The 24,705-nt window shown below is 49.4% G+C and overlaps 2 protein-coding genes across 3 annotated transcripts; one reads left to right on the top strand and one right to left on the bottom strand.

Moving 5' to 3' along the window:
• The first annotated feature begins 865 nt into the window (after positions 1-865).
• Positions 866-7,087, top strand: cd63l (Novel Trtraspanin family protein loc733535 [provisional]). The gene is given in 7 exon segments (NM_001044441.1): positions 866-1,055; positions 1,503-1,691; positions 2,438-2,512; positions 3,522-3,617; positions 4,531-4,680; positions 6,709-6,792; positions 6,888-7,087. Coding segments are annotated over 7 exon segments (735 nt in total). The 5' UTR covers positions 866-980; the 3' UTR covers positions 6,954-7,087.
• Positions 7,088-12,348: 5,261 nt separating this feature from the next.
• On the bottom strand, positions 12,349-23,837 carry ccdc14 (coiled-coil domain containing 14). 2 transcript variants are annotated; one of them, XM_002941804.5, is made up of 13 exons: positions 23,489-23,837; positions 22,218-22,273; positions 21,813-21,888; positions 21,408-21,480; positions 20,943-21,068; positions 19,731-19,967; positions 19,516-19,598; positions 18,460-18,970; positions 17,525-17,666; positions 17,263-17,345; positions 14,725-14,922; positions 14,021-14,141; positions 12,349-13,350 (listed from the first exon to the last, which is right to left on the bottom strand). In XM_002941804.5, exons 1-13 carry the CDS (start codon positions 23,516-23,518, stop codon positions 12,459-12,461), a joined length of 2,628 nt encoding a protein of 875 aa, XP_002941850.3. In that variant the 5' UTR covers positions 23,519-23,837; the 3' UTR covers positions 12,349-12,458. The 2 variants fall into 2 exon arrangements, with proteins under 2 accessions (XP_002941850.3, XP_004919946.2); XM_004919889.4 differs by lacking the exon at positions 22,218-22,273 and having other exon boundaries at positions 23,489-23,835.
• Positions 23,838-24,705: the final 868 nt, after the last annotated feature.

Here is a 24,705-nt window from a genome sequence, read left to right as displayed (position 1 = left end):
ATACCTACCCACTGAGGTAACAATACCTACCCACTGGGGCAACTATACCTACCCACTGAGGTAACAATACCTACCCACTGGGGCAACAATACCTACCCACTGGGGTAACAATACCTACCCACTGAGGTAACAATACCTACCCACTGGGGCAACTATACCTACCCACTGAGGTAACAATACCTACCCACTGAGGTAACAATACCTACCCACTGGGGCAACTATACCTACCCACTGAGGTAACAATACCTACCCACTGGGGCAACAATACCTACCCACTGGGGTAACAATACCTACCCACTGAGGCAACAATACCTACCCACTGGGGCAACAATACCTACCCACTGGGGCAACTATACCTGCCCGCTGGGGCAATTATACCTACCTACTGGTGCAACTATACCTACCCGCTGGGGCAACAATACCTACCCGCTGGGGTAACAATACCTACCCGCTGGAGCAACAATACCTACCCGCTGGGGTAACAATACCTACCCACTGGGGCAACAATACCTACCCACTGGGGAAACAATACCTACCCGCTGGGGAAACAATACCTACCTGCTGGGGCAACAATACCTACCCACTGGGGAAACAATACCTACCCACTGGGGCAACTATACCTACCCGCTGGGGCAACTATACCTACCCGCTGGGGCAACAATACCTACCCACTGGGGCAACAATAAACCAGAGCAACCAACTTTGAGCCGGGATATTAAGTCACAAAAAGCTCTAAATTGGTTTATTTCCCAATCAGGGAATCCCAGCCCTTTATATTAATCCCCTGTGTGTGCCTGGCATTGTAAGGGTTAAAGGAAACCTTCCCCTAATTGGCCACAGTCTAATTAATGAGGAACAGGAGATCATTTTACCTGAACTGACCCAATACACTGCATTTCTGCCCAACATCCCAGCACAACAGAGCTTGGCTAGAGTGTCAGCTCACGTGCCGAGTGAGAGCTTTTTCTCTCTGTGCCACGATGGAGAAGGTGAATGTGAAGGAGAAGCTGCTGTGCCTCAAGGCCGGACTCCTGTTTATAATCCTGCTGTTCTGGGTGAGTCGGAAATGGATAAGTAGTTGTTGCTGCACTGCTGCTTCTGACTTCTGAAACAATGTAGGGAAGGCTAGTTCCTCCAGGTCTCTTGCTGCATTAGTTCAGCAGTCAGAACCAGCGGTGCAGGGAATACAAACCCAAGAACCCTGAACTACAACCCCCAGTTCACCACCAACAGTCTCTGTGGCTGTAAATGAATGCTGGGAGTTGTAGTTTAAGTGGTTGGAGGTCACTGAACTATAAGTCTCTGCCACATACAGTATTATTTGTATGAATGTGTATGGGTGGGAGCTGCCATGTTACTGATGTAGTCCGTATTGTTTGTCAGTATGGCAGCAGCAGGGCCATTCCAGCCTTTGGGGTAACGGTGTAATGGGCAGCGCTGGGGGTATCACTCTGTACCCCATGGCAGTTTCTGGGTTAATGCCCCCGGTGTGTCTGTGCCAGGTGACGGGGGTGGCGCTGATCTGCCTCGGGGCAACGGTGCAACTGAGACTGACGGACATCTCTGTGGTTCTGTCCGAGACGTCCTCCGGGGCCCCTCTGGTTCTCACCGTAACGGGAATTATCATCTTCATCATGTCCGGCTTCGGGGCAATTTCTGTGCTGAAAGAAAATAATATGCTCATAAAAACTGTAAGTGCCCCCCCTGGGGGAAATGGGGGGTGACAATGGGGCCAAGGGGCAAATATTTGGGGGAAACCATCCTTACAGAACAATTTGCTTCATTCCCTTTAGTTCCTTTCCATTCTTATATGGGGGAGTGTATTTCCCGGTACCCATGTGACTGTCTCTGCTTCCTTTGCATGGGGGAGTGTATTTCCTGGTACCCATGTGACTGTCTCTACTTCCTTTGCACGGGGGAGTGTATTTCCCGGTACCCGTGTGACTGTCTCTGCTTCCTTTGCACGGGGGAGTGTATTTCCCGGTACCCGTGTGACTGTCTCTGCTTCCTTTGCACGGGGGAGTGTATTTCCTGGTACCCATGTGACTGTCTCTGCTTCCTTTGCACGGGGGAGTGTATTTCCTGGTACCCATGTGACTGTCTCTGCTTCCTTTGCACGGGGGAGTGTATTTCCCGGTACCCGTGTGACTGTCCTCTGCTTCCTTTGCACGGGGGAGTGTATTTCCTGGTACCCATGTGACTGTCTCTGCTTCCTTTGCACGGGGGAGTGTATTTCCCGGTACCCATGTGACTGTCTCTGCTTCCTTTGCACGGGGGAGTGTATTTCCTGGTACCCATGTGACTGTCTCTGCTTCCTTTGCACGGGGGAGTGTATTTCCCGGTACCCATGTGACTGTCTCTGCTTCCTTTCTGACAAAAACACAGCAGGCCTGTTTTGATTTATGGCAGGGGTAAAATATATTGTTTCTGTTTCCAGTTTATAGGGATAATGGTGGTGATCTTTATCATTGAAATTATTGTAGGGATATCTGCCTACTCCTACAGAGAAAAGGTAAGTACAGACAGGGAGCAGGGCGGTTCCTGCTGAATTGTGCTTAGTACAGGGGAATCCCTATGTGCCATAGTTTTATGGTTTCTCTCTGTACAGGCTATGAGCAAACTTAGGGGGCTGTTCCTGCTGAATTGTGCTTAGTACAGGGGAATCCCTATGTGCCATAGTTTTATGGTTTTCTCTCTGTACAGGCTATGAGCAAACTTAGGGGGCTGTTCCTGCTGAATTGTGCTTAGTACAGGGGAATCCCTATGTGCCATAGTTTTATGGTATCTCTCTGTACAGGCTATGGGGAAACTTAGGGGGCTGTTCCTGCTGAATTGTGCTTAGTACAGGGGAATCCCTATGTGCCATAGTTTTAATGGTATCTCTCTGTACAGGCTATGGGCAAACTTAAGGGGGCTGTTCCTGCCTGAATTGTGCTTAGTACAGGGAATCCCTATGTTGCCATAGGTTTTATGGCTATCTCTCTGTACAGGCGATGGGCAAACTTAGGGGGCGCCTGTTCCTGCTGGAATTGTGCTTAGTACAGGCGGAATCCCTATGTGCCATAGTTTTTATGGTATCTCTCTGTACAGGCTATGCGCAAACTTAAGGGGGCTGTTCCTGCTGATATTGTTGGCTTAGTACAGGGATTGGCCATAGTTTGGTTCTTGTCAGGCTATGGGACTTGGGGGCTGTTCTGCTGATGTGCTTGTAGGGGATCCTATGGTGCCAGTTTTATGGTATCTCTCTGTACAGGCTATGGGCAAACTTAGGGGCTGTTCCTGCTGAATTGTGCTTAGTACAGGGGAATCCCTATGTGCCATAGTTTTATGGTATCTCTCTGTACAGGCTATGGGCAAACTTAGGGGGCTGTTCCTGCTGAATTGTGCTTAGTACAGGGGAATCCCTATGTGCCATAGTTTTATGGTATCTCTCTGTACAGGCTATGAGCAAACTTAGGGGGCTGTTCCTGCTGAATTGTGCTTAGTACAGGGGATACATTGATACATTTTTGTACAATTAGCTCCAAAGTGACATTTCCCGGAGGTTCCAGCAGATTCTCAGTAAATACGGTATCGATGGGCAACTCACCCGGAGCCTGGATTACGCGCAGCAGGAGGTGAGAGACGATTGGTTGTTGTACAATTGCAGCTCTTTTTAAATGTTCAGAACAAAAGATCTTTGGGGGCTCAGTAGAACCAATCCACCCACTTATACTGGAGCCTCAAATTCTGATTGGCCCATTGCTGTAACTGGCTGCAGTCATTGGCCGCACTCCTTGATGGCGGTGGGACAATATGGATTCCGGCCCCCCCCCCCCCCTCCAATAATGGCACAGACTGCCATAAAGTGAGCCTGCAGTGAATACCATATAAGGATAATTATTAACTGAAGTATAATAAGGATCTGGCTGGGAGTTGGATGCCCCCTGGCTCTATGCCCTTTGCCCACCCATAAAGTCACACAGAGACCCGGGGGGGGGCACAGAGACCCGGGGGGGGGCACAGAGACCCAGGAGCTGAGCTTCATGTTGAGCTATTTCTGCCCCGGGGGTAAGTTAGACAATTTATTTGCACTCTAGTAAAGAGTCCATGGGGCCACATTTTGTGGGGGGGGGGGGGGCATATAAATCAATAAGTTGGCCACTTTTTGTCATTGGAACTCTATGGGGGGGGGGGGTGCTGAATGGTAAGTGTCTCCCCTGCTCGCCACTGATTGGATAGAAGTCAGAACCATGTTTGCCACGCCCACTCTCTGATTGGATGGCACTGCCATCTGCCAATGTGGGGGCCCAGCAGCACCAGAACTGCAGGAACCGGTGCCGCTTGGGCTTAACGCTTGGGAATCTGTATGAGTGGCCCCCCAGTATTTTTCTGTACCCCGGAGGGCCCATTAAACTGCTGAAGCCCCAGACAAATGATTGGGGCAAAAACAGGAGACTGCTTGGGGTGGGGGGGGCTCACCTCATACAAAGGGCACCCAGGGGCACATAACTGGCACCCACTCCTGATGCCACCTCTCTCCCTACCCAGTTCCGCTGCTGTGGCGCCCAGAACTTTACCGACTGGATGAACGTTACCGTCACCCTCTTACCCTCCTCTGTGCCCAAGAGCTGCTGCCGCAAAGTCACCCCGAAATGTGGGGAGAAGGTGATGGCGCATCAGGATAACATCTTCCTGGAGGTAAGTGCCCCCCTGTGCCCCTGCCAGTCTGTGCCCAGTCCCATAATGCACCTGAATGACTATTTCTCCCTATACAGGCTATGAGCAAACTTAGGGGGCTGTTCCTGCTGAATTGTGCTTAGTACAGGGGAATCCCTATGTGCCATAGTTTTATGGTATCTCTCTGTACAGGCTATGAGCAAACTTAGGGGGCTGTTCCTGCTGAATTGTGCTTAGTACAGGGGAATCCCTATGTGCCATAGTTTTATGGTATCTCTCTGTACAGGCTATGAGCAAACTTAGGGGGCTGTTCCTGCTGAATTGTGCTTAGTACAGGGGAATCCCTATGTGCCATAGTTTTATGGTATCTCTCTGTACAGGCTATGAGCAAACTTAGGGGGCTGTTCCTGCTGAATTGTGCTTAGTACAGGGGAATCCCTATGCTGCCATAGTTTTATGGTATCTCTCTGTACAGGCTATGAGCAAACTTAGGGGGCTGTTCCTGCTGAATTGTGCTTAGTACAGGGGAATCCCTATGTGCCATAGTTTTATGGTACCTCTCTGTACAGGCTATGAGCAAACTTAGGGGGCTGTTCCTGCTGAATTGTGCTTAGTACAGGGGAATCCCTATGTGCCATAGTTTTATGGTATCTCTCTGTACAGGCTATGGGCAAACTTAGGGGGCTGTTCCTGCTGAATTGTGCTTAGTACAGGGGAATCCCTATGTGCCATAGTTTTATGGTTTCTCTCTGTACAGGCTATGAGCAAACTTAGGGGGCTGTTCCTGCTGAATTGTGCTTAGTACAGGGGAATCCCTATGTGCCATAGTTTTATGGTTTCTCTCTGTACAGGCTATGGGCAAACTTAGGGGGCTGTTCCTGTACCAGCATAAGGATTCCCCTGTACTAAGCACAATTCAGCAGGAACAGCCCCCAAAAATTATCAGTTATAGTTTTCCTTTTGGCGCATAAAGTGAATCGGGACAGAATCCTAAGGGGAGTGCAGACATTGTGTTCTCTCCTCCCCACCCCTGAAGGGTTAACCCCTAGCGGTTCCGGCTGTACGTGGGGTTTATTTATATGAAGCCATAGTTTATGCCTCTATAGAAAACCTGAGAGCGTAAATGGAAAATGAGTCAGAGGTGGGAATGAAATGCTGCCTGGCGGTGCTTATAGATTGGGGGGCCCTGGGAGACAGAGATGAAAGGGGGGAGTCTGTGCCAGAGTAAAGGACACAGTCCCACAACTGGATTTGCCCCCCAGTACTTACCCAGGTACAGAGCTCTGATTCTCTGTACTTCCTGCTCCTGGGCTGCTCTCTTTCCCATGGTCAGACAGGAACCCCCCCCTGGGTAAGTGAATCCAATCTCCCCCCAGTACTTACCCAGGTACAGAGCTCTGATTCTCTGTACTTCCTGCTCCTGGGCTGCTCTCTTTCCCATGGTCAGGCAGGAACCTCCCCCTGGGTAAGTGAATCCAATCTCCCCCCAGTACTTACCCAGGTACAGAGCTCTGATTCTCTGTACTTCCTGCTCCTGGGCTGCTCTCTTTCCCATGGTCAGGCAGGAACCTCCCCCTGGGTAAATGAATCCAATCTCCCCCCAGTACTTACCCAGGTACAGAGCTCTGATTCTCTGTACTTCCTGCTCCTGGGCTGCTCTCTTTCCCATGGTCAGGCAGGAACCTCCCCCTGGGTAAGTGAATCCAATCTCCCCCCAGTACTTACCCAGGTACAGAGCTCTGATTCTCTGTACTTCCTGCTCCTGGGCTGCTCTCTTTCCCATGGTCAGACAGGAACCTCCCCCTGGGTAAATGAATCCAATCTCCCCCCAGTACTTACCCAGGTACAGAGCTCTGATTCTCTGTACTTCCTGCTCCTGGGCTGCTCTCTTTCCCATGGTCAGGCAGGAACCTCCCCCTGTAGATGAGCCCGTCGCTGTCTATAGAGGAATAATATGGATGAATAAATGTCACACTTTCTGCCCCATCATGTGACTTTTTGGCACCGCCCACCCCAGTCATGTGACACAAGGGCAATTTCTCATTCCAGGGTTGTGTCATTAAGATGAAGATGTGGATATCGCAGCACATTGATGTCATTGGCGCAGTGGGCGTGGGCCTGGGGTTTGTACAGGTGAGTGGTTACGAGGCAGATGTGGCCTTTAATATCCCAGAGTTCCCTGCTGCATATAACCTAGTTCTTTCCTTTCTGTCCCGTTGTACTCGCAGCTCTTCGGGATCCTCCTGTCCTTCCTGCTGGTGAAGATCCTGCAGGAGAACTATGTGTCCCTGTAGCCGGAGGTGGGAGGAGCCGGCCTGGGGGTGTGGCTTGGACTCAAACATATTTCAAGTGCCCAAATATGGGCGGAGTCACATTTATGCTTTATCCTCTCTCATTGGGTAAAACATTAAACACAATCTGTGTCCAACTTGTGTAACGCCTGCTGTTCCTATGGTTTGCTTTTTGTTCAGCAGCTCTGTTTGGTATTTTAGTAGCTATCTGGTTGCTAGGGTTCTTTTTTACCCTAGTAACCAGGCAATGGTTTATAGGAGAGATGGAAATATGAATAGGGGAGGGGCTGAATAAAAAGTAACAATAAAACTGGAGCCTCACCGAGCAATAGGGTTTGGTTGCCAGGGTCAGTGACCCCCATTTGAAGAAATAATTCAGAAACTATGAAGAACAAATAATGAAGACCAATTGCAAAGTCGCTAGGAATAGGGCATAGTCTAACCTACTCAAAGTTCACATAAGGGTGAATCGCCCCTTTAATAAATACTAGGAATGGGTTAAACGGGGGCAGAGATCACATTATTAGAGAATGGGGCAGAACCTGAGGCCCATAGAAAGTTCTAGAGCGGTGTCAGTAATTGCTGGGGGGCTGCAGGAAGCCTGGTCCGACCCATAAATATTTCCCTATATATTAATGTTGCACCTTCCTTTGTACCCTTTGTTCTGTGCAACCAATGGGCAAATGATAATAATCTCATGTATTTATACCCAGTATTGTGCTGCCTGGCACCCAAGGCCCTGGCACAGCTGGCGTGCAAATATGAGCTGGATGCCCGACTAGTACAGACAGGGCCAACTATGTGCCCAGGGCTGCCCCTTCCCTTCCACAAGCCTTTCAGCTGATTTACAAAAAGCCTAATTTGTCCCCCCCCTTACAGTAAGGAACCCCTTCCTATGCTGATGGTGAGATCTCCTTTCCTCCCCACCCCCAATGTATCACTCATTCCCCCTCTCTTGGTAGGGAATCTCATAACCTGACTGCCCTTACAGTAAGGAACCCCTTCCTATGCTGATGGTGAGATCTCCTTTCCTCCCCACCCCCAATGTATCACTCATTCCCCCTCTCTTGGTAGGGAATCCCATAACCTGACTGCCCTTACAGTAAGGAACCCCTTCCTATGCTGATGGTGAGATCCCCTTTCCTCCCCACCCCCAATGTATCACTCATTCCCCCTCTCTTGGTAGGGACCCCATAACCTGACTGCCCTTACAGTATGGAACCCCTTCCTATGCTGATGGTGAGATCTCCTTTCCTCCCCACCCCCAATGTATCACTCATTCCCCCTCTCTTGGTAGGGACCCCATAACCTGACTGCCCTTACAGTATGGAACCCCTTCCTATGCTGATGGTGAGATCTCCTTTCCTCCCCACCCCCAATGTATCACTCATTCCCCCTCTCTTGGTAGGGAATCCCATAACCTGACTGCCCTTACAGTAAGGAACCCCTTCCTATGCTGATGGTGAGATCCCCTTTCCTCCCCACCCCCAATGTATCACTCATTCCCCCTCTCTTGGTAGGGACCCCATAACCTGACTGCCCTTACAGTATGGAACCCCTTCCTATGCTGATGGTGAGATCCCCTTTCCTCCCCACCCCCAATGTATCACTCATTCCCCCTCTCTTGGTAGGGAACCCCATAACCTGACTGCCCTTACAGTAAGGAACCCCTTCCTATGCTGATGGTGAGATCTCCTTCCCTCCCCACCAATAAGATACTGTAGCTATTCAGCTATTGCCTAACACAGGAGGGGTTGGTTCTTTATTTTCCAACCTTGAAGGCTGAACAAATGACTGTATAATTCGGTTACTACAGATTAAATCCAAGTACAATTATATCCGTGCCCGTGCCAGCGGTGCCAGTAGTGGGTGGCATTGCCCCGGGTGCTGCTAAACCCAATATGCCACAGAGATGCCAAAGCTGCAACATTCATTATATAAAGCGATTATATACGTGCGTGACTCCATACACTTATTTATTGGCCGCAGTTCAAGCTTTCCGGGTCCCGCAGCCAAACTGGATATCGTTTGTTTCTCGCAGTTTAGTTACTGTCTGCGCCGCAAACGCCAGAGAAATGGGCTGTGAATGTTCTGAAATGACTGAGCTGCCCCCCAGCTGACAGGGTGTCGGTACGAGTGCTGTGCGGGGGTTTCTGCAGTTTCAGCTCATTATTTCAATTAACACCCAAAAACCCACTTTGCTGAGGAATAATTTGCCTTAAACAGCTCTTTCCATAGCCCTGAATAACATTACTTTCCTTTCAGAGATAGTTGCAGTTTTAGGCTACTAATAAGCAGAAAATGAATGTAAATTGCAAATGTGCTCAGAGAAATGCCCCGAGTAAGGTTACAGTTTTGGGTTTATATCCCCTTTAGCTGTATTTATATCAATAGGAAGTGCTAAAACCTCTGGCACAGGTGCTTTTTAGCCCCAAAATGCTTTTTTTTCAGCCTGAAGTGTCTGTGCCATTTGGTCTTAGGCATTTCATAATGAAAGGAAAGGGCGCTGCATGGGGGGATGGGGAGGCTCATTTCCACTGGCTACAAAATGCCACAGGTGCGTTAGCCCGTGTAGCCCGGCCAGTTCCCTCTAATGTATCGGTTCTACTACAGACAGGGACCACAATGCAGTAAGTAGTGGCCTATAATTTTGTGCTAATATATACCCCTTCCCTTAGCCCCTACAGGCAGCCATAGCCTGGCAGGCAACATCCCCTATCCGAACGGCCAGATGGGCCTTACACTGTGGGGCCACATTGCTGCTGTTCCTACAGATTAGCCAGTCAGCCTTAACATTGTTATCGTTATATTTATTCTAAATTAGAGTGCGGTTTTGCTTTCAAGCTTCAAACTTACCATTAGTTTAACTAAAGAACTCTGTATAAACAAACCCCTCCCTTCACCCTTTTTCCTTATATATAAGTAGAAGTCCATTATGCATGGGAACGATCTTCCCCAACAAGGACCAAAGGAGTAGCTATAGTTTCCCTGGTCCTTATGTTGCACAAGGGGGGGCTCTCTCTTTCTGAACTCTGTGTCCATTTCAGCAGAGACTGGTCCGATACTGAGAGATCCCATCAGCAGAAAGAACTGGTTTGTGCATATATGAAATCTCTATAATGGTAAAATATGTCCCCCACCCCCTAGAGCAGTGCTGTCCAACTTCTGTTGTACCGAGGGCCGGCATTTTTCCGACCTACGTGGTGGAGGGCCGATAATGGAAGCCCGTTTTGACCACTCCCCTTTTTGAAACCGCACCTACTTGAAACCACACCCATGTTATCACATGACCATACCCATATTAATGGTTGTAGTACAGCAAAAACCTGCCATACTCTGCCTGCCCTATCCTGCCTGTGTGTGCCATACTCTGCCTGCCCTACCCTGCCTGTGTGTGCCATACTCTGCCTTCCCTACCCTGCCTGTGTGTGCCATACTCTGCCTTCCCTACCCTGTCTGTGTGTGCCATACTCTGCCTGCCCTACCCTGCCTGTGTGTGCCATACTCTGCCTGCCCTACCCTGCCTGTGTGTGCCATACTCTGCCTTCCCTACCCTGCCTGTGTGCCATACTCTGCCTGCCCTACCCTGTCTGTGTGCCATACTTTCACTGTGTGTGCCATTCTTGGCTGGTTTGTGCCATACTTGGCCTGTGTGTGCCATACCCTGCCTGTGTGTGCCATACTCTGCCTTCATTACCCTGCCTGCGTGTGCCATACTCTCACTGTGTTTGCCATTCTTGGCTGGTTTGTGCCATACTTGGCCTGTGTGTGCCATACTCTGCCTTCCCTACCCTGCCTGTGTGTGCCATACTCTGCCTTCCCTACCCTGCCTGTGTGTGCCATACTCTGCCTACAGTGACACAATGCTGGCACTGCTCCTACAGTCTGCACAATAACTATATATTAAAAAACTTTTTAATTGCAGTACCACCTCAGTATATGTTCTTTTTGTAGAGTGCAGGGATTATTTGTGGGTTTCTACTGCTCCTGAGGTGTGAACAGGGGAACAATGTGGGTGATTACAGCCTGAGCCTGAGGTGTGAACACTGCAGGGGGGAACAATGCAGAGATTAAAAGGTGTGAACAACACAGGGGATTACATATTTAAACAATACAGAGGGATTACAGCCTGAATCTGAGGTGAGAACCATGCAGGGGGGGCAGTTAATCTCAGTACTGATACCATTTAAAGCTTACACAAGAGTAAGCCATCAAAGCAGCCAGACAGGTGGGGGGCCACACAGAGGGGGGTCGCGGGCCGCCAGTTGGACAGCACTGCCCTAGAGGAAGGCTGCTCTATGTACCCCTTATTGGGGGCAGAACAGCCCTATTGGGTTTATTTAATGGTTAAATGATTCCCTTTTCTCTGTAATAATAAAACAGTACCTGTACTTGATCCCAACTAAGATATAATTACCCCTTATTGGGGGCAGAACAGCCCTATTGGGTTTATTTAATGGTTAAATGATTCCCTTTTCTCTGTAATAATAAAACAGTACCTGTACTTGATCCCAACTAAGATATAATTACCCCTTATTGGGGCAGAACAGCCCTATTGGGTTTATTTAATGGTTAAATGATTCCCTTTTCTCTGTAATAATAAAACAGTACCTGTACTTGATCCCAACTAAGATATAATTACCCCTTATTGGGGCAGAACAGCCCTATTGGGTTTATTTAATGGTTAAATGATTCCCTTTTCTCTGTAATAATAAAACAGTACCTGTACTTGATCCCAACTAAGATATAATTACCCCTTATTGGGGCAGAACAGCCCTATTGGGTTTATTTAATGGTTAAATGATTCCCTTTTCTCTGTAATAATAAAACAGTACCTGTACTTGATCCCAACTAAGATATAATTACCCCTTATTGGGGCAGAACAGCCCTATTGGGTTTATTTCATGGTTAAATGATTCCCTTTTCTCTGTAATAATAAAACAGTACCTGTACTTGATCCCAACTAAGATATAATTACCCCTTATTGGGGCAGAACAGCCCTATTGGGTTTATTTCATGGTTAAATGATTCCCTTTTCTCTGTAATAATAAAACAGTACCTGTACTTGATCCCAACTAAGATATAATTACCCCTTATTGGGGCAGAACAGCCCTATTGGGTTTATTTCATGGTTAAATGATTCCCTTTTCTCTGTAATAATAAAACAGTACCTGTACTTGATCCCAACTAAGATATAATTACCCCTTATTGGGGCAGAACAGCCCTATTGGGTTTATTTAATGGTTAAATGATTCCCTTTTCTCTGTAATAATAAAACAGTACCTGTACTTGATCCCAACTAAGATATAATTACCCCTTATTGGGGGCAGAACAGCCCTATTGGAACCCCCCCCCCCCCCCCAACCCCAAATGCCCCTCCAACACATGGGAACGAGGCTTGGCCACACTAATATTTATTTTATCATTATTATATAAAAATAATTTAGCAGCAGAGAGTTAAATAGGAAAACAAACACACAGACAGCACCCGGGAGCGGTCTCGCCAGTTCATTTCCGAGAGGTGCCGCTTTGCAGGGTTCGCTGCAGCCTGGCAATGTTTTCATCCAGTGCCGCGAGGCCGTTCCTAAAGTCGCGCTCGTCGTGGGAAGTGAAGGTGGAGAAAGAGGAGATGCTCCAATCGGATTTTGCGGAGAGGAAGTCGAACGTGGAGAGGTCAGTGGGGTTCCCCTCTTGTAAGTGGAGGTTCCCCATCTGGACGGGGAGGCCGTTGCTAGGCACAGTGGGCCTCCCCAAGCAACGTGCCCCCTCATCTGACTTGAGGTTTTGCCCCGAGGAGTCGGTGGCATTCCCCAAACCCATTCTGTACCCCAAACCCACCTTAGATGTATCTGCCAAGTGCTTTGCAATGGGGGCCGGCGCCTCGCAGTCAGAGGGGGCAGTCTGGGCCTGAGGGGGGGTGCACATTTGCCCCCGGGAGGAGGCCGCAAGCAGTTTTTGAGGGCTGCTGGTTAATGGCAAATAGATAGTGTCGCCGGGTTTGTAATCGTCACAGGAGCTCGCGCCCGACACACTGTTTGCCTTGGATTTGGGTTTCTCGGGACTGAGATAAAGGGAGGGGGGGCCAGCGGTTTGGTGCCAAGTTTCAGCCATTTTGCCGATTTTATTGCCGCCACTGGGATCGGAGGGCATGTACCTATTGCTGGTTGGATCGCAAGGCTCCGGCCTATCAGGGAATGGCGTATCTGCCCCGGGCAAGACTTGCTCAGTCTCTAACGTCTTCAGGTAACTCATTATGGAGGTGCTGGCCGGACAGTGACCCCCCCGGAGCTGCTGCTCGTAGCTGTCTAACGCAGACTTGGTCAGGTTGTGCCCAGGTTTCCATTTGCTGCCGTCCTTGCTCAGGTCACACAGGAGTTTGGCCATGCTGCCCTGCAGGGTTCTGCAATATAAAGTGCAAGATATAAGATTATAGAATATATATATTAGGGATGCACCAAAACCACTTTTTTTGGGTTCGGCCAAACCCACCCTGATGGATTCTGACGAATCCCGAACCAAAACTGAATTAGCATATGCCAATTAGGATTGGAAGGGGTTAAAAACTGCCGCGAGCACAATTGGTCTTCATTTTTTATTTAACTTTTAGTTCAGCAGCTATCTGGTTGCTAGCATCCAAATTACCTTAGCAACCAAGGAGTGGTTTGAATGAGAGGCAGGTATATGAATAGGGGAGGGGCTGAATAGAAAGATAAGGAATAAAAAGTAACAATAACAATAAAACTGGAGCCTCACAGAGCAATAGGGTTTGGCTGCCGGGGTCAGCGACCCCCATTTGGAAGCTGGGAGGAGGCAAATAGTTAAACTATATAAAAAAAAAATAATGAAGACCAACTGAAAAGTTGCTTAGAATTAGCCATTCTAGAACATACTAAATAACAAACCAGCTATATCATTATATCTCGCGACAGGAGGACAGACTATAAACTCAGCTGCCGCAGAATGACCCCCCTTCAGCAGAAACAATACTAATGTTAAGCTTTACTTGCCCTTTAAACATCTACTACACGTAAAGCAATCTGACCAATGAGGGGCTGAGAAGTCACGCTCACCTTGTGAGTTCCCGCAATCTGCTCACTTCCGCGTCCCGCTGCCGCAGGGCAATTTCCAACACCTTATTGTCCTTTTCCGCTGATTCCAGTTTGAACTGAATCCCGAAAGCCTCATTCACATCTAGAAAGCAATAAGGTGATTGGTTATTGGACTCTCCTCTACGCTGCGGACACACTGTTCAACTCTCAGTTTGATGTAGGGAGTAATAATCTGAGACAATTTGCATTTGGTCTTTATTTTTTATTATTTGTATTTTTTACGTTATTTCACTTTTTGTTCAGCAGCTCTCCAGTTTGGAGTTTCAGCAGTTCTGGTTGCTAGGGTCCAAGTTACCTTAGCAACCAGGGAGTAGTTTGGATGAGAGACTGGAATATGAATAGGGGAGGGGGTGAATAGAAAGATAAGGAATAAAAAGTAACAATAACAATAAAACTGGAGCCTCACAGAGCAATAGGGTTTGGCTGCCGGGGTCAGTGACCCCCATTTGAAAGCTTAAAAAAGGGTCAGAAGGAAAAGGCAAATAGATCAAAATAAATAGAAAATAAATAATGAAGACCAATTGAAAAGTTGTTTAGAAGTGGCCATTTTATAATATAATGAAAATTTACGTATCCCGGGAGATGCAGGGAGTTGTACAGGTTACACGGGCAGAAGTTGGCACTGCCCATGATCCCGTTTAACCCTTATTCACCCAGTCACTTGCCTGTTCTCCCTTTAGCGGCCGCACTCTCCAGTTCCCGCTCTGTATCCCGGAGGCGCTGTGCGAGCTTCTTATTCTCATCCTTCTGGGCCTCAATCACATTTAAGAGCTCCTGGTGTTTGTTCTGCAGGGAATCCAGTCCCGTCTGGGCCTCCGCCAATTGGCGCTGTAACGTCGCATTCATGGAATGAAGGGAAAGCACTGAAACCAAATAATATTTTAACGTTTTAGTGCAACTTTGCCTTTAATAGCCCCTTTATTATGTGAGTCAGTGGAGGGGTTCCACTACCCTGTAAATATTAAGCACAGTATGAACCCCTTGTCCCAAAAGAACGTGAAACAGGGAATGTACCGCAGCCATTACTGCATTCAAATAAACATAAAAAGATTTCCCCTTTAATCCCATGTCGCGTTACACAGCTGGAAGGCCCCATGTGACCATTAGAAAATAAATGGAGAATAAGACGGGGGGGGGTCTGTAGGCAGTGGCACTAACGAGGTGGGAGCGAGATGCAGGGAGTTATGGATTCCAGCAGACGGAAATTCCTTCTTTAACTTGGGATAAACATTTTGGGATCACTTCTAAGGCAAAGTGGCAGCGACTCACATCTCAGTTACAGTTACTGAGTCGTTTACTGTAACAGGAGTCGGAATTCTATGGTTTGGGGGGGGGATGTATAAGGTGATTAGACAATAATATCTGACTTTCCCAGTTTCCATTCCCTTCTATGGATCATGCTCCCTGCGGAAGGATTCTGCCGGCACTACATTGGACTAGACTAGAACCCTGCCTGTTTCTGCCCATTGTAGTGAATGTGGCCCAGAGTGGGGGGGCTTATTGGATTTGGCCAGCAACACACTGACCCCTTGGGCCAATGATCTGATCATAACTAGGGGCCGGCGGGGAAGGGACTACATCATCCTGCCTAACAGGTGTCTGATTTTAGCCAGATATACAGGCCAAGGAATTGCTGTCTAAAAGGTTTAAAAGAGAAGTAAAGGAAACATCACTGGGGGGGGGGGGGGGGGTGCCATAACATTTTGGCATTTTTTGCTTCATCGTGTGATCTGTTGCTTGTGTTATTATCTACATCATTACCCCAGAACTGCAGCTCCCAGAATTCTCTGCAACAACACTCAGACTGGCAATCTGCAGATTCTGGGAATGCCAGGGGGGCTGTAAGGTGCCACAGACAGTCACTATTTATTGGGCTGGGGGGGCTGTTTGCTGCCTCTGGGTACATGGGAATGCCGGGGGGGGCATGTAAGGCTGCACAGACAGTCACTATTTATCTGGGCTGGGGGGGCTGTTTGCTGCCTCTGGGTACTGGGAAATGGCCAGGGGGGCTGTAAAGGTGCCACAGACAGTCACTGATTTATTGGGCTTGGGGGGCTGTTTGTGCCTCTGGGTACTGGGAATGCCAGGGGGGCTGTAACGGTGCCAGCAGACACGTCACTATTATTGGGCTGGGGGGGGCTGTTTGTGCCTCTGGGTACTGGGATGCCGGGGGGCTGTAAGGATGCCACAGACAGTCGACTATTTATTTGGCGACTGGGGGGGCTGTTTGTGCCTAGGGTACTGGGAATGCCCAGGGGGCTGTAAGGTGCCACAGAGCAGTCACTATTTATTGCGGCTGGGGGGCTGTTTGTGCCTCTGGGTACTGGGAATGCCAGGGGGGCTGTAAGGTGCCACAGACAGTCACTATTTATTGGGCTGGGGGGGGGGGGGCTGTTTGTGCCTCTGGGTACTGGGAATGCCGGGGGGGCTGTAAGGTGCCACAGACAGTCACTATTTATTGGGCTGGGGGGGTCTGTTTGTGCCTCTGGGTACTGGGAATGCCAGGGGGGCTGTAAGGTGCCACAGACAGTCACTATTTATTGGGCTGGGGGGGGGGGGCTGTAAGGTGCCACAGACAGTTACTATTTATTGGGCTGGGGGGCTGTTTGTGCCTCTGGGTACTGGGAATGCCAGGGGGGGCTGTAAGGTGCCACAGACAGTCACTATTTATTGGGCTGGGGGGGGGGGGGGGGGCTGTAAGGTGCCACAAACAGTTACTATTTATTGGGCTGGGGGGGCTGTTTGTGCCTCTGGGTACTGGGAATGCCAGGGGGGGGCTGTAAGGTGCCACAGACAGTCACTATTTATTGGGCTGGGGGGGGGGGCTGTAAGGGTGCCACAGACAGTCACTATTTATTGGGCTGGGGGGGCTGTTTGTGCCTCTGGGTACTGGGAATGCCAGGGGGGCTGTAAGGTGCCACAGACAGTCACTATTTATTGGGCTGGGGGGGGGGGGCTGTTTGTGCCTCTGGGTACTGGAAATGCCGGGGGGGCTGTAAGGTGCCACAGACAGTCACTATTTATTGGGCTGGGGGGGCTGTTTGTGCCTCTGGGTACTGGGAATGCCAGGGGGGCTGTAAGGTGCCACAGACAGTCACTATTTATTGGGCTGGGGAAGGGGCTGTTTGTGCCTCTGGGTACTGGAAATGCCGGGGGGGCTGTAAGGTGCCACAGACAGACAGTCAGTAACAAATGGTTTTTACCTTCAAAGTTCTGATCATCAGACCTTGCTGCTTTCTCAGCTCTCTCACGATCCCGCAGCTGCTGGTTCACGATCCGTAACCGCCTCAAAAAAAAAAAAAAGTTCTATAATTGCTAATGTCCTATACATATAATTTTACAAAATATATTCACAATAGAGCAGTGCAGACAGACAGACTTAATTAATGTGCTCTAATGAATGAGCAGTTAATGCCAGGGTGCTGACGGTGCCTACAGAGACCTGTGTTCTGATTGGGTCCTCACCTCCGAAGCTGAGCATTCTCACTCCTGAGTGGCTGCAGAGCCAGTGCAATTTCAGCATGAATATTTGTGCTTCCAACAACGGCCGGCAGCAAATCCAAACTGTGCTCCAGCTCTGTAATGAGGCGAAAGGCTTCTCCGTCTCCTACAGACACAAACAAAAGCATCGTTCAACACTCGAGAAGACGTCAAATTAAAGCTGAATTTTTTTTATTAATAGATTCTTTATGGGCCCCACCAGGTGTCAATTTATGGTTACAGTACAGTGGTTTGTATACAATACACAACAGGGAATGCCTACAGACTGTATATATATTATATATAATGCCCGAGTCACATTGGGCTTGAGATATGATAATGGTGCAGGATCCTTATTTGGCACAAGGGAAAATACTAAAGGTGTCCATACACGGTAAGATGCCAAGCGAGCGGATATCCCCCCCCGATATCCCCACCTACGATTGGGCGATAATGGGCTAATTCGGTCATTTGGCCCTGGGGCCAAAAGATTGAATTAGAATGGCGGGTATAGGCACCATCAGTTCGGGAGCCGCATCAACGATCCAACGCGGTCCCCGATCCAACAGAAAAATCAAACCTACCCATACACGGGCAGATAAGCCGACGAATCGGCCTGTATATGGCCACCTTAAGCCCAGAATGTACCATTATAAACTAGAACACTACCTCCTGAACTGACCATTTGCTAACCCCCCAAGGGGCACACAGAGCAATGGTCAGATAATTTAGCCAGAGATGGTCAATATGCTGACGCAAAACAATCTCCCATCAGACTGGATGTTCATGTAGACATATTGCTGGCACAGTAACCACCTCTGGCTGAATTACTTAGTGACCCCTTTCCCAGACCAGAGCCATACAAGAGCTAAATGGAGTCGCTAGTGCCTGTTCAGGCAAGTAGAGAGAAAGGTACCTACCTTGCTCCGAGACTAATGCCTTTATTTCCCCAAGAAGATACTTCACAGTTTTGATCTTCCTCTCGGTTTTCTCCGGGCTGCACTTTTTGTTCACATCAAAGCTTGTCTGACAGCTGATATTCCTTGCTGGTGCTGCACCCTCCTCCTCCTCCTCGCTGGTAGTCTCATCTGTCTCCCTCGTGGGCTGCTCCCTATCGGATTCACTCTCCACAGAAGGAGCAGGTTTGGAGTTCAGCGAATGATTTCCCTTGGCCTCGGAACGCTGCAGCTGAGCCAAATGGGCCGCTATACACTGAAGCAGATCCGATTCCCTTATCTTCTCACTGTTATTAATTGGCGGCAAGGTATCGGCCTGGAAGGCTAGCGGGTAGCAGGTTGGCACAGCTGGAGCCTGCTGCACAGGTGTCGGAACATAACACATTACAGTGGGGGCACCCTGCACTGCTGCATATGACCCAGATAGAATGTGTGTTGCTCCCCCTTGTGGTGGAACTGGGTTAGGACTAACATTCTAAAAGAGAAGAAAAAAAAAGCAGGATCAGTTTGTGATTTTATTGCATTTAAAGAAGAAATAATACATTAAAACTAAGTAGGTGAAATATATGAAGTTGGCAGATACAGAATAAATCCAATTGCCCATTACAATGGAATGGCTGCTCCAGTGAACTTGTCCTGTACCAACTGAACTGACTGATAGGTGGGAGGAACTGCAGATTAATAGGTTCCCTGCCCCATGATATGCTGCCTCTTAATACAGACTGTAATGGTAACAGAAATATTCCCAGACGTGAACAAGACCCTCTATCCTTTAAAGGAGAAAGATATCTGAAAATACTCCTTTACTGACCTCTAGGAGACAGTGCCCCCCGGGGCTTTACAGAGGGTCTAGAACAATTCCTATTTCATTCTGTAACCCCTTAATAAATGAACTGTTTGTCTTACTACATTGTAAAGTTGCAAAAGGCAACTGCACTTTAAAGTCAAAATGATTACAATGATGACAAGGATCAAACAGTCGCTGTGCCGGATAAATATTAGCAAACTGATCCTACGTACCAAAGTACTGCCGACAGGCTGAGGGGACAAGGCAGGGGTGGATGAAGGTAGGCGGCAGTTAAAGGGAGTAGCCCCTCCAACACCTGCAGGCAGAAAGACAGTGAGAGGTTACGTTCACTTTAAACCCAACAATGTGCATGGTGTGGCCCCTAATTGCATATGAGCCCCAATGTTTCAGAGGAGGAGCAAAGCTTCATGGGAATATTGTGACTTACTGTGCTCATCTGCAGGCTGTGAGGAGGCAGGAGGGAACCTCTGGCAGTTGGTCTGTTTGGCCAGTAGATTAAGGTGAGACATCTGGGTAGGTACAGTCTCACATACTGCAGGCTGTGTGACTGGGGAGTGCAGGGTGGGGCAGACCATCGGAGGCTGCACATTAACTGAAGGATGTGCCTTCCCAGCACCAAACCCAGTAGAGGAGACGCTCTTCCTTAATGATCCTGCCAAGTGACCTACAGGCAGTAGATTAGAAAGGTAAAACACAGGCATTGGCTTTGTAAATTCTCAGCTAAGAACCCCCCTTTTTTGGTTCTTTCTACCAATTCTCATAGAGGGCAATTGGCCTAAAGTTTAAAGGAGAACTCCACCTTATTTTTTACTATTATACTGGCCCCTTCCTACACATCAGGCTGGCGTATATATAACTGCACAGTAAAGTTCGGGGCTACAGTTGTGGCTGTTCATTTCTGGTTCTCTGCTTGGGTTACATTGATCAGCAGCCAGGCACATACACGGGTCAGAACCACGGCTTTCAGTTTTACAGTGATCCACAAAGGGAGAGCGTGATATGGGCCAATGGGGCAGTTACATGTCACTTGGCAACTCTGCATTATTTGCTGCAGTATAGGGGGGGCAGTAATGTATTTGGTACAAGGGTGCTGAAGGTGGTAAGGGAATTAAAAGCAATAGATTATAGTGTTTCCTATGTTAGCAGATTCCAGTTACTTGCTCCATAGCAATCAATGATACCTATTCCAAGCAAGCAACAAATATCATAAAAATATTAACCCTTCCTGTGACATTAGTGTCACGGTCATGTTACTAAGTAAAGGTGCCCATACACGTTAAGATCCGCTCGCTTGGTGAGGTCGCCAAGTCGCCACCTACGGGTGGGCGATATCGGGTGAATTTAGGCTAATTCGGCTGTTTGGCCCTGGGGCAAAACGATCGAATTAGAATGCCGGTAATAGGCACAGTCGGTTCAGGGACCGCATCAACGAGCCAATGCAGTCCCCGATTCAACTAAATTTTTAACCTGCCCGATCGATATCAGGCAGATTCCAGACGGGCAGGCCCGTCGTTTGTACCCCTACACGGGCCGATAAGCTGTCGAATTAGTCTAAGGGACTCATATCAGCAGCTACAATCGGCCCGTGTATGGGCACCTTAAGAGGATTAACCCAACACAGACTTGATGCAGAACCAACCTATTTCCTTGTGCACGTGGGAAGCAGCGCCGGGTTTCTTTGGCACAATCCTTTTGCCTCGGACGCTGGCAGATCTGATGGAGACCTTATGTACAGGGGCTTTGGTTGGATGGGACTGCGGGTTTCCTGTAACAAATGGTGAGTGATTAAATGGATGGACATACACAGTAGAAGAGAGATAGAACACTGTGATAGAACACTGTGATAGAACACTGTGATAGAACACTGTGATAGAACACTGGCATAGAACACTGGCATAGAACACTGGCATAGAACACTGGCATAGAACACTGGCATAGAACACTGGCATAGAACACTGGCATAGAACACTGGCATAGAACACTGGCATAGAACACTGGCATAGAACACTGGCATAGAACACTGGCATAGAACACTGGCATAGAACACTGGCATAGAACACTGGCATAGAACACTGGCATAGAACACTGGCATAGAACACTGTACCTCTTGTGTCGTGTTGGAGGATGTCTTGCAGCAAAGCGGCACATCGATCCAGCCCTTTATTTATTACGAAGACCTGCAGTGTAACATTAATGGTGGTGAGTGTACGGCAGGGATTTGTGTTACTAATACGCCCCCCACCCAAAGAGCAAAACCTTATAGGCCAATATTATCTGTATTTACAACAGTTTGGACTACTTGGCTGGTAGAGTCATTAGTCAGCCTGGTCTCCCCTCTATGTAGATGAAATATAATGCAGTGGTAGAACAATCTGAGAGTTCACTACATGTGTGGCCCCCTACGGAGTGGACTGTGGCCCCTCAAACTGTATTACCAAGTTTATGGCCAAAATGGCACGTAAGCCTCCCCCTTCCCAAGGGCAGCAATAACCAAATGAAGTGTCGGTACCTGATCCTCGGAGTCTGTGGAGCACAAGGAGTAGCCGGAATCGACAGACGTTGTGGAAACCTTTCTCGCCGCCGCCCTGTCAAACAGCCAATCGGAGCTCACATTGGTAAATCGTTCACAAGTTACAGGTGCACGTTTATTACGTGAACTAAATTAATGGCAACGTGGCACTGGGTGCAGCACTGGGACTATTAGGACTGCCCCTGGGGGAGGGGGGGCAGCTGGGACTGCACTAATGGGGCCCCCAAGGCTATAGCTGGTGGAGCTTCCCATTGACACAATCATTCCTTTGTATGGGGCCCTAGGGACACAGCTCTAATGCCCAGTCATGTCAGTGCCAGGCTACAGGCAGTGCTATTGCCTTTTAACATTTATATATCTATTTTTTTTCCAATGGTCTCGTACCTTTTTTTACCAATTCCCAGCCTGACGGGTCCGGCCAAGCGTCCAGAAGAAACAACCTGGCAGAAATAATAATGGGGAGAGGTTATGGGCATGGGTTGCACCCCAAGGGCCTGTGTCTCACTGCCCCTACACCTACACCCCTGGTACCAGCTGGCTGCACCTTTGGGCCAAGGTTGTGGCCCCACATTGGGGTCCTTTGGGCCAAGGTTGTGGCCCCACATTGGGGTCCTTTGGGCCAAGGTTGTGGCCCCACATTGGGGTCCTTTGGGCCAAGGTTGTGGCCCCACATTGGGGTCCTTTGGGCCAAGGTTGTGGCCCCACATTGGGGTCCTTTGGGCCAAGGTTGTGGCCCCACATTGGGGTCCTTTGGGCCAAGGTTGTGGCCCCACATTGGGGTCCTTTGGGCCAAGGTTGTGGCCCCACATTGGGGTCCTTTGGGCCAAGGTTGTGGCCCCACATTGGGGTCCTTTGGGCCAAGGTTGTGGCCCCACATTGGGGTCCCTTGGGGCAAGGTTGTGGCCCCACATTGGGGTCCCTTGGGGCAAGGTTGTGGCCCCACATTGGGGTCCTTTGGGGCAAGGTTGTGGCCCCACATTGGGGTCCCTTGGGGCAAGGTTGTGGCCCCACATTGGGGTCCCTTGGGCAAGGTTGTGGCCCCACATTGGGGTCCCTTGGGGCAAGGTTGTGGCCCACATTGGGGTCCTTGGGGCAAGGTTGTGGCCCCACATTGGGGTCCTTTGGGGCAAGGTTGTGGCCCCACATTGGGGTCCCTTGGGGCAAGGTTGTGGCCCCACATTGGGGTCCCTTGGGGCAAGGTTGTGGCCCCACATTGGGGTCCCCTGGGGCAAGGTTGTGGCCCCACATTGGGGTCCCCTGGGGCAAGGTTGTGGCCCCACATTGGGGTCCCCTGGGGCAAGGTTGTGGCCCCACATTGGGGTCCCTTGGGGCAAGGTTGTGGCCCCACATTGGGGTCCCCTGGGGCAAGGTTGTGGCCCCATATTGGGGTCCCCTGGGGCAAGGTTGTGGCCCCACATTGGGGTCCCTTGGGGCAAGGTTGTGGCCCCACATTGGGGTCCCCTGGGGCAAGGTTGTGGCCCCACATTGTGGTCCTTGGGCTCCTACTAAAGGGGACAGGTATTACCAATGGTTCTGGCGCTGCCGGTTATAATCATGGGAATATCTACCCCCCCCCCCGCACCAACAAACATTATATACCGTTGTGTATCTGCCCCTTACCGGCCCCGCCAAGCCCTGCCCCCGGCTCCCGGTACCTTTCCGGCTCGGCCTCCCGCTTTCGCCATGTTCGAATCTCCTTCTCAGCCGCTGCCGGAACTGTCACCATGGATACCAACTGCGGCCGGAAGTTCAGCAGCCGCGCTACAGCTGGCGGGAAGAGAAATGCTTGTTGCCGGGGTAACGGGGAGTGGGCGGGGCCTGGGCAGCTTTATACTGCGGCTGAGGGAGCCGAGTCGGTCAGTCCGTGTGGCGGCGCCTGTGTAGTTGGTCCCGGCGGGAGGGGAAAGGCTCTGTGGGGAGGGGGGCAGCCGGGGCTTTCTATGGCCGCTCAGTTTCCCGCTGGAGACGATGAAAGGGAAGCGGAGAATAAAGGGGCGGGTGAGAGACCCCGGGATCAAAGGGACCGGAACTGCTTCTACTCCCCCGGGGCATTATGGGAGAGTCAGTAACAGCCCCAGTAACCTTCTGATTCTGAGCAACTGGGAGACTGGGAGTCACAAGTACTGATTATAGGGGAGAAGTGTAAATCATTTGTCTTCTCTATAGATACAGTATTGTGTGTGTGTATTGTATCTCTCTGTGCCGGCTGTTCCTGCTGAATTGTGCTTAGTACAGGGGAATCCCTATGTGCCATAGTTTTATGGTATCTCTCTGTACAGGCTATGAGCAAACTTAGGGGGCTGTTCCTGCTGAATTGTGCTTAGTACAGGGGAATCCCTATGTGCCATAGTTTTATGGTATCTCTCTGTACAGGTTATGCGCAAACTTAGGGGGCTGTTCCTGCTGAATTGTGCTTAGTACAGGGGAATCCCTATGTGCCATAGTTTTATGGTATCTCTCTGTACAGGCTATGAGCAAACTTAGGGGGCTGTTCCTGCTGAATTGTGCTTAGTACAGGGGAATCCCTATGTGCCATAGTTTTATGGTATCTCTCTGTACAGGCTATGAGTAAACTTAGGGGGCTGTTCCTGCTGAATTGTGCTTAGTACAGGGGAATCCCTATGTGCCATAGTTTTATGGTATCTCTCTGTACAGGCTATGGGCAAACTTAGGGGGCTGTTCCTGCTGAATTGTGCTTAGTACAGGGGAATCCCTATGTGCCATAGTTTTATGGTATCTCTCTGTACAGGCTATGAGCAAACTTAGGGGGCTGTTCCTGCTGAATTGTGCTTAGTACAGAGGAATCCCTATGTGCCATAGTTTTATGGTATCTCTCTGTACAGGCTATGAGCAAACTTAGGGGGCTGTTCCT

The sequence above is a fragment of the Xenopus tropicalis genome, chromosome 9 (assembly GCF_000004195.4).
Source record: "Xenopus tropicalis strain Nigerian chromosome 9, UCB_Xtro_10.0, whole genome shotgun sequence".
Lineage (NCBI taxonomy): Eukaryota > Metazoa > Chordata > Amphibia > Anura > Pipidae > Xenopus > Xenopus tropicalis.
The sequence above is the reverse complement of the archived record's forward strand: the minus strand, read 5'-3'. Positions and strand labels throughout refer to the sequence as shown.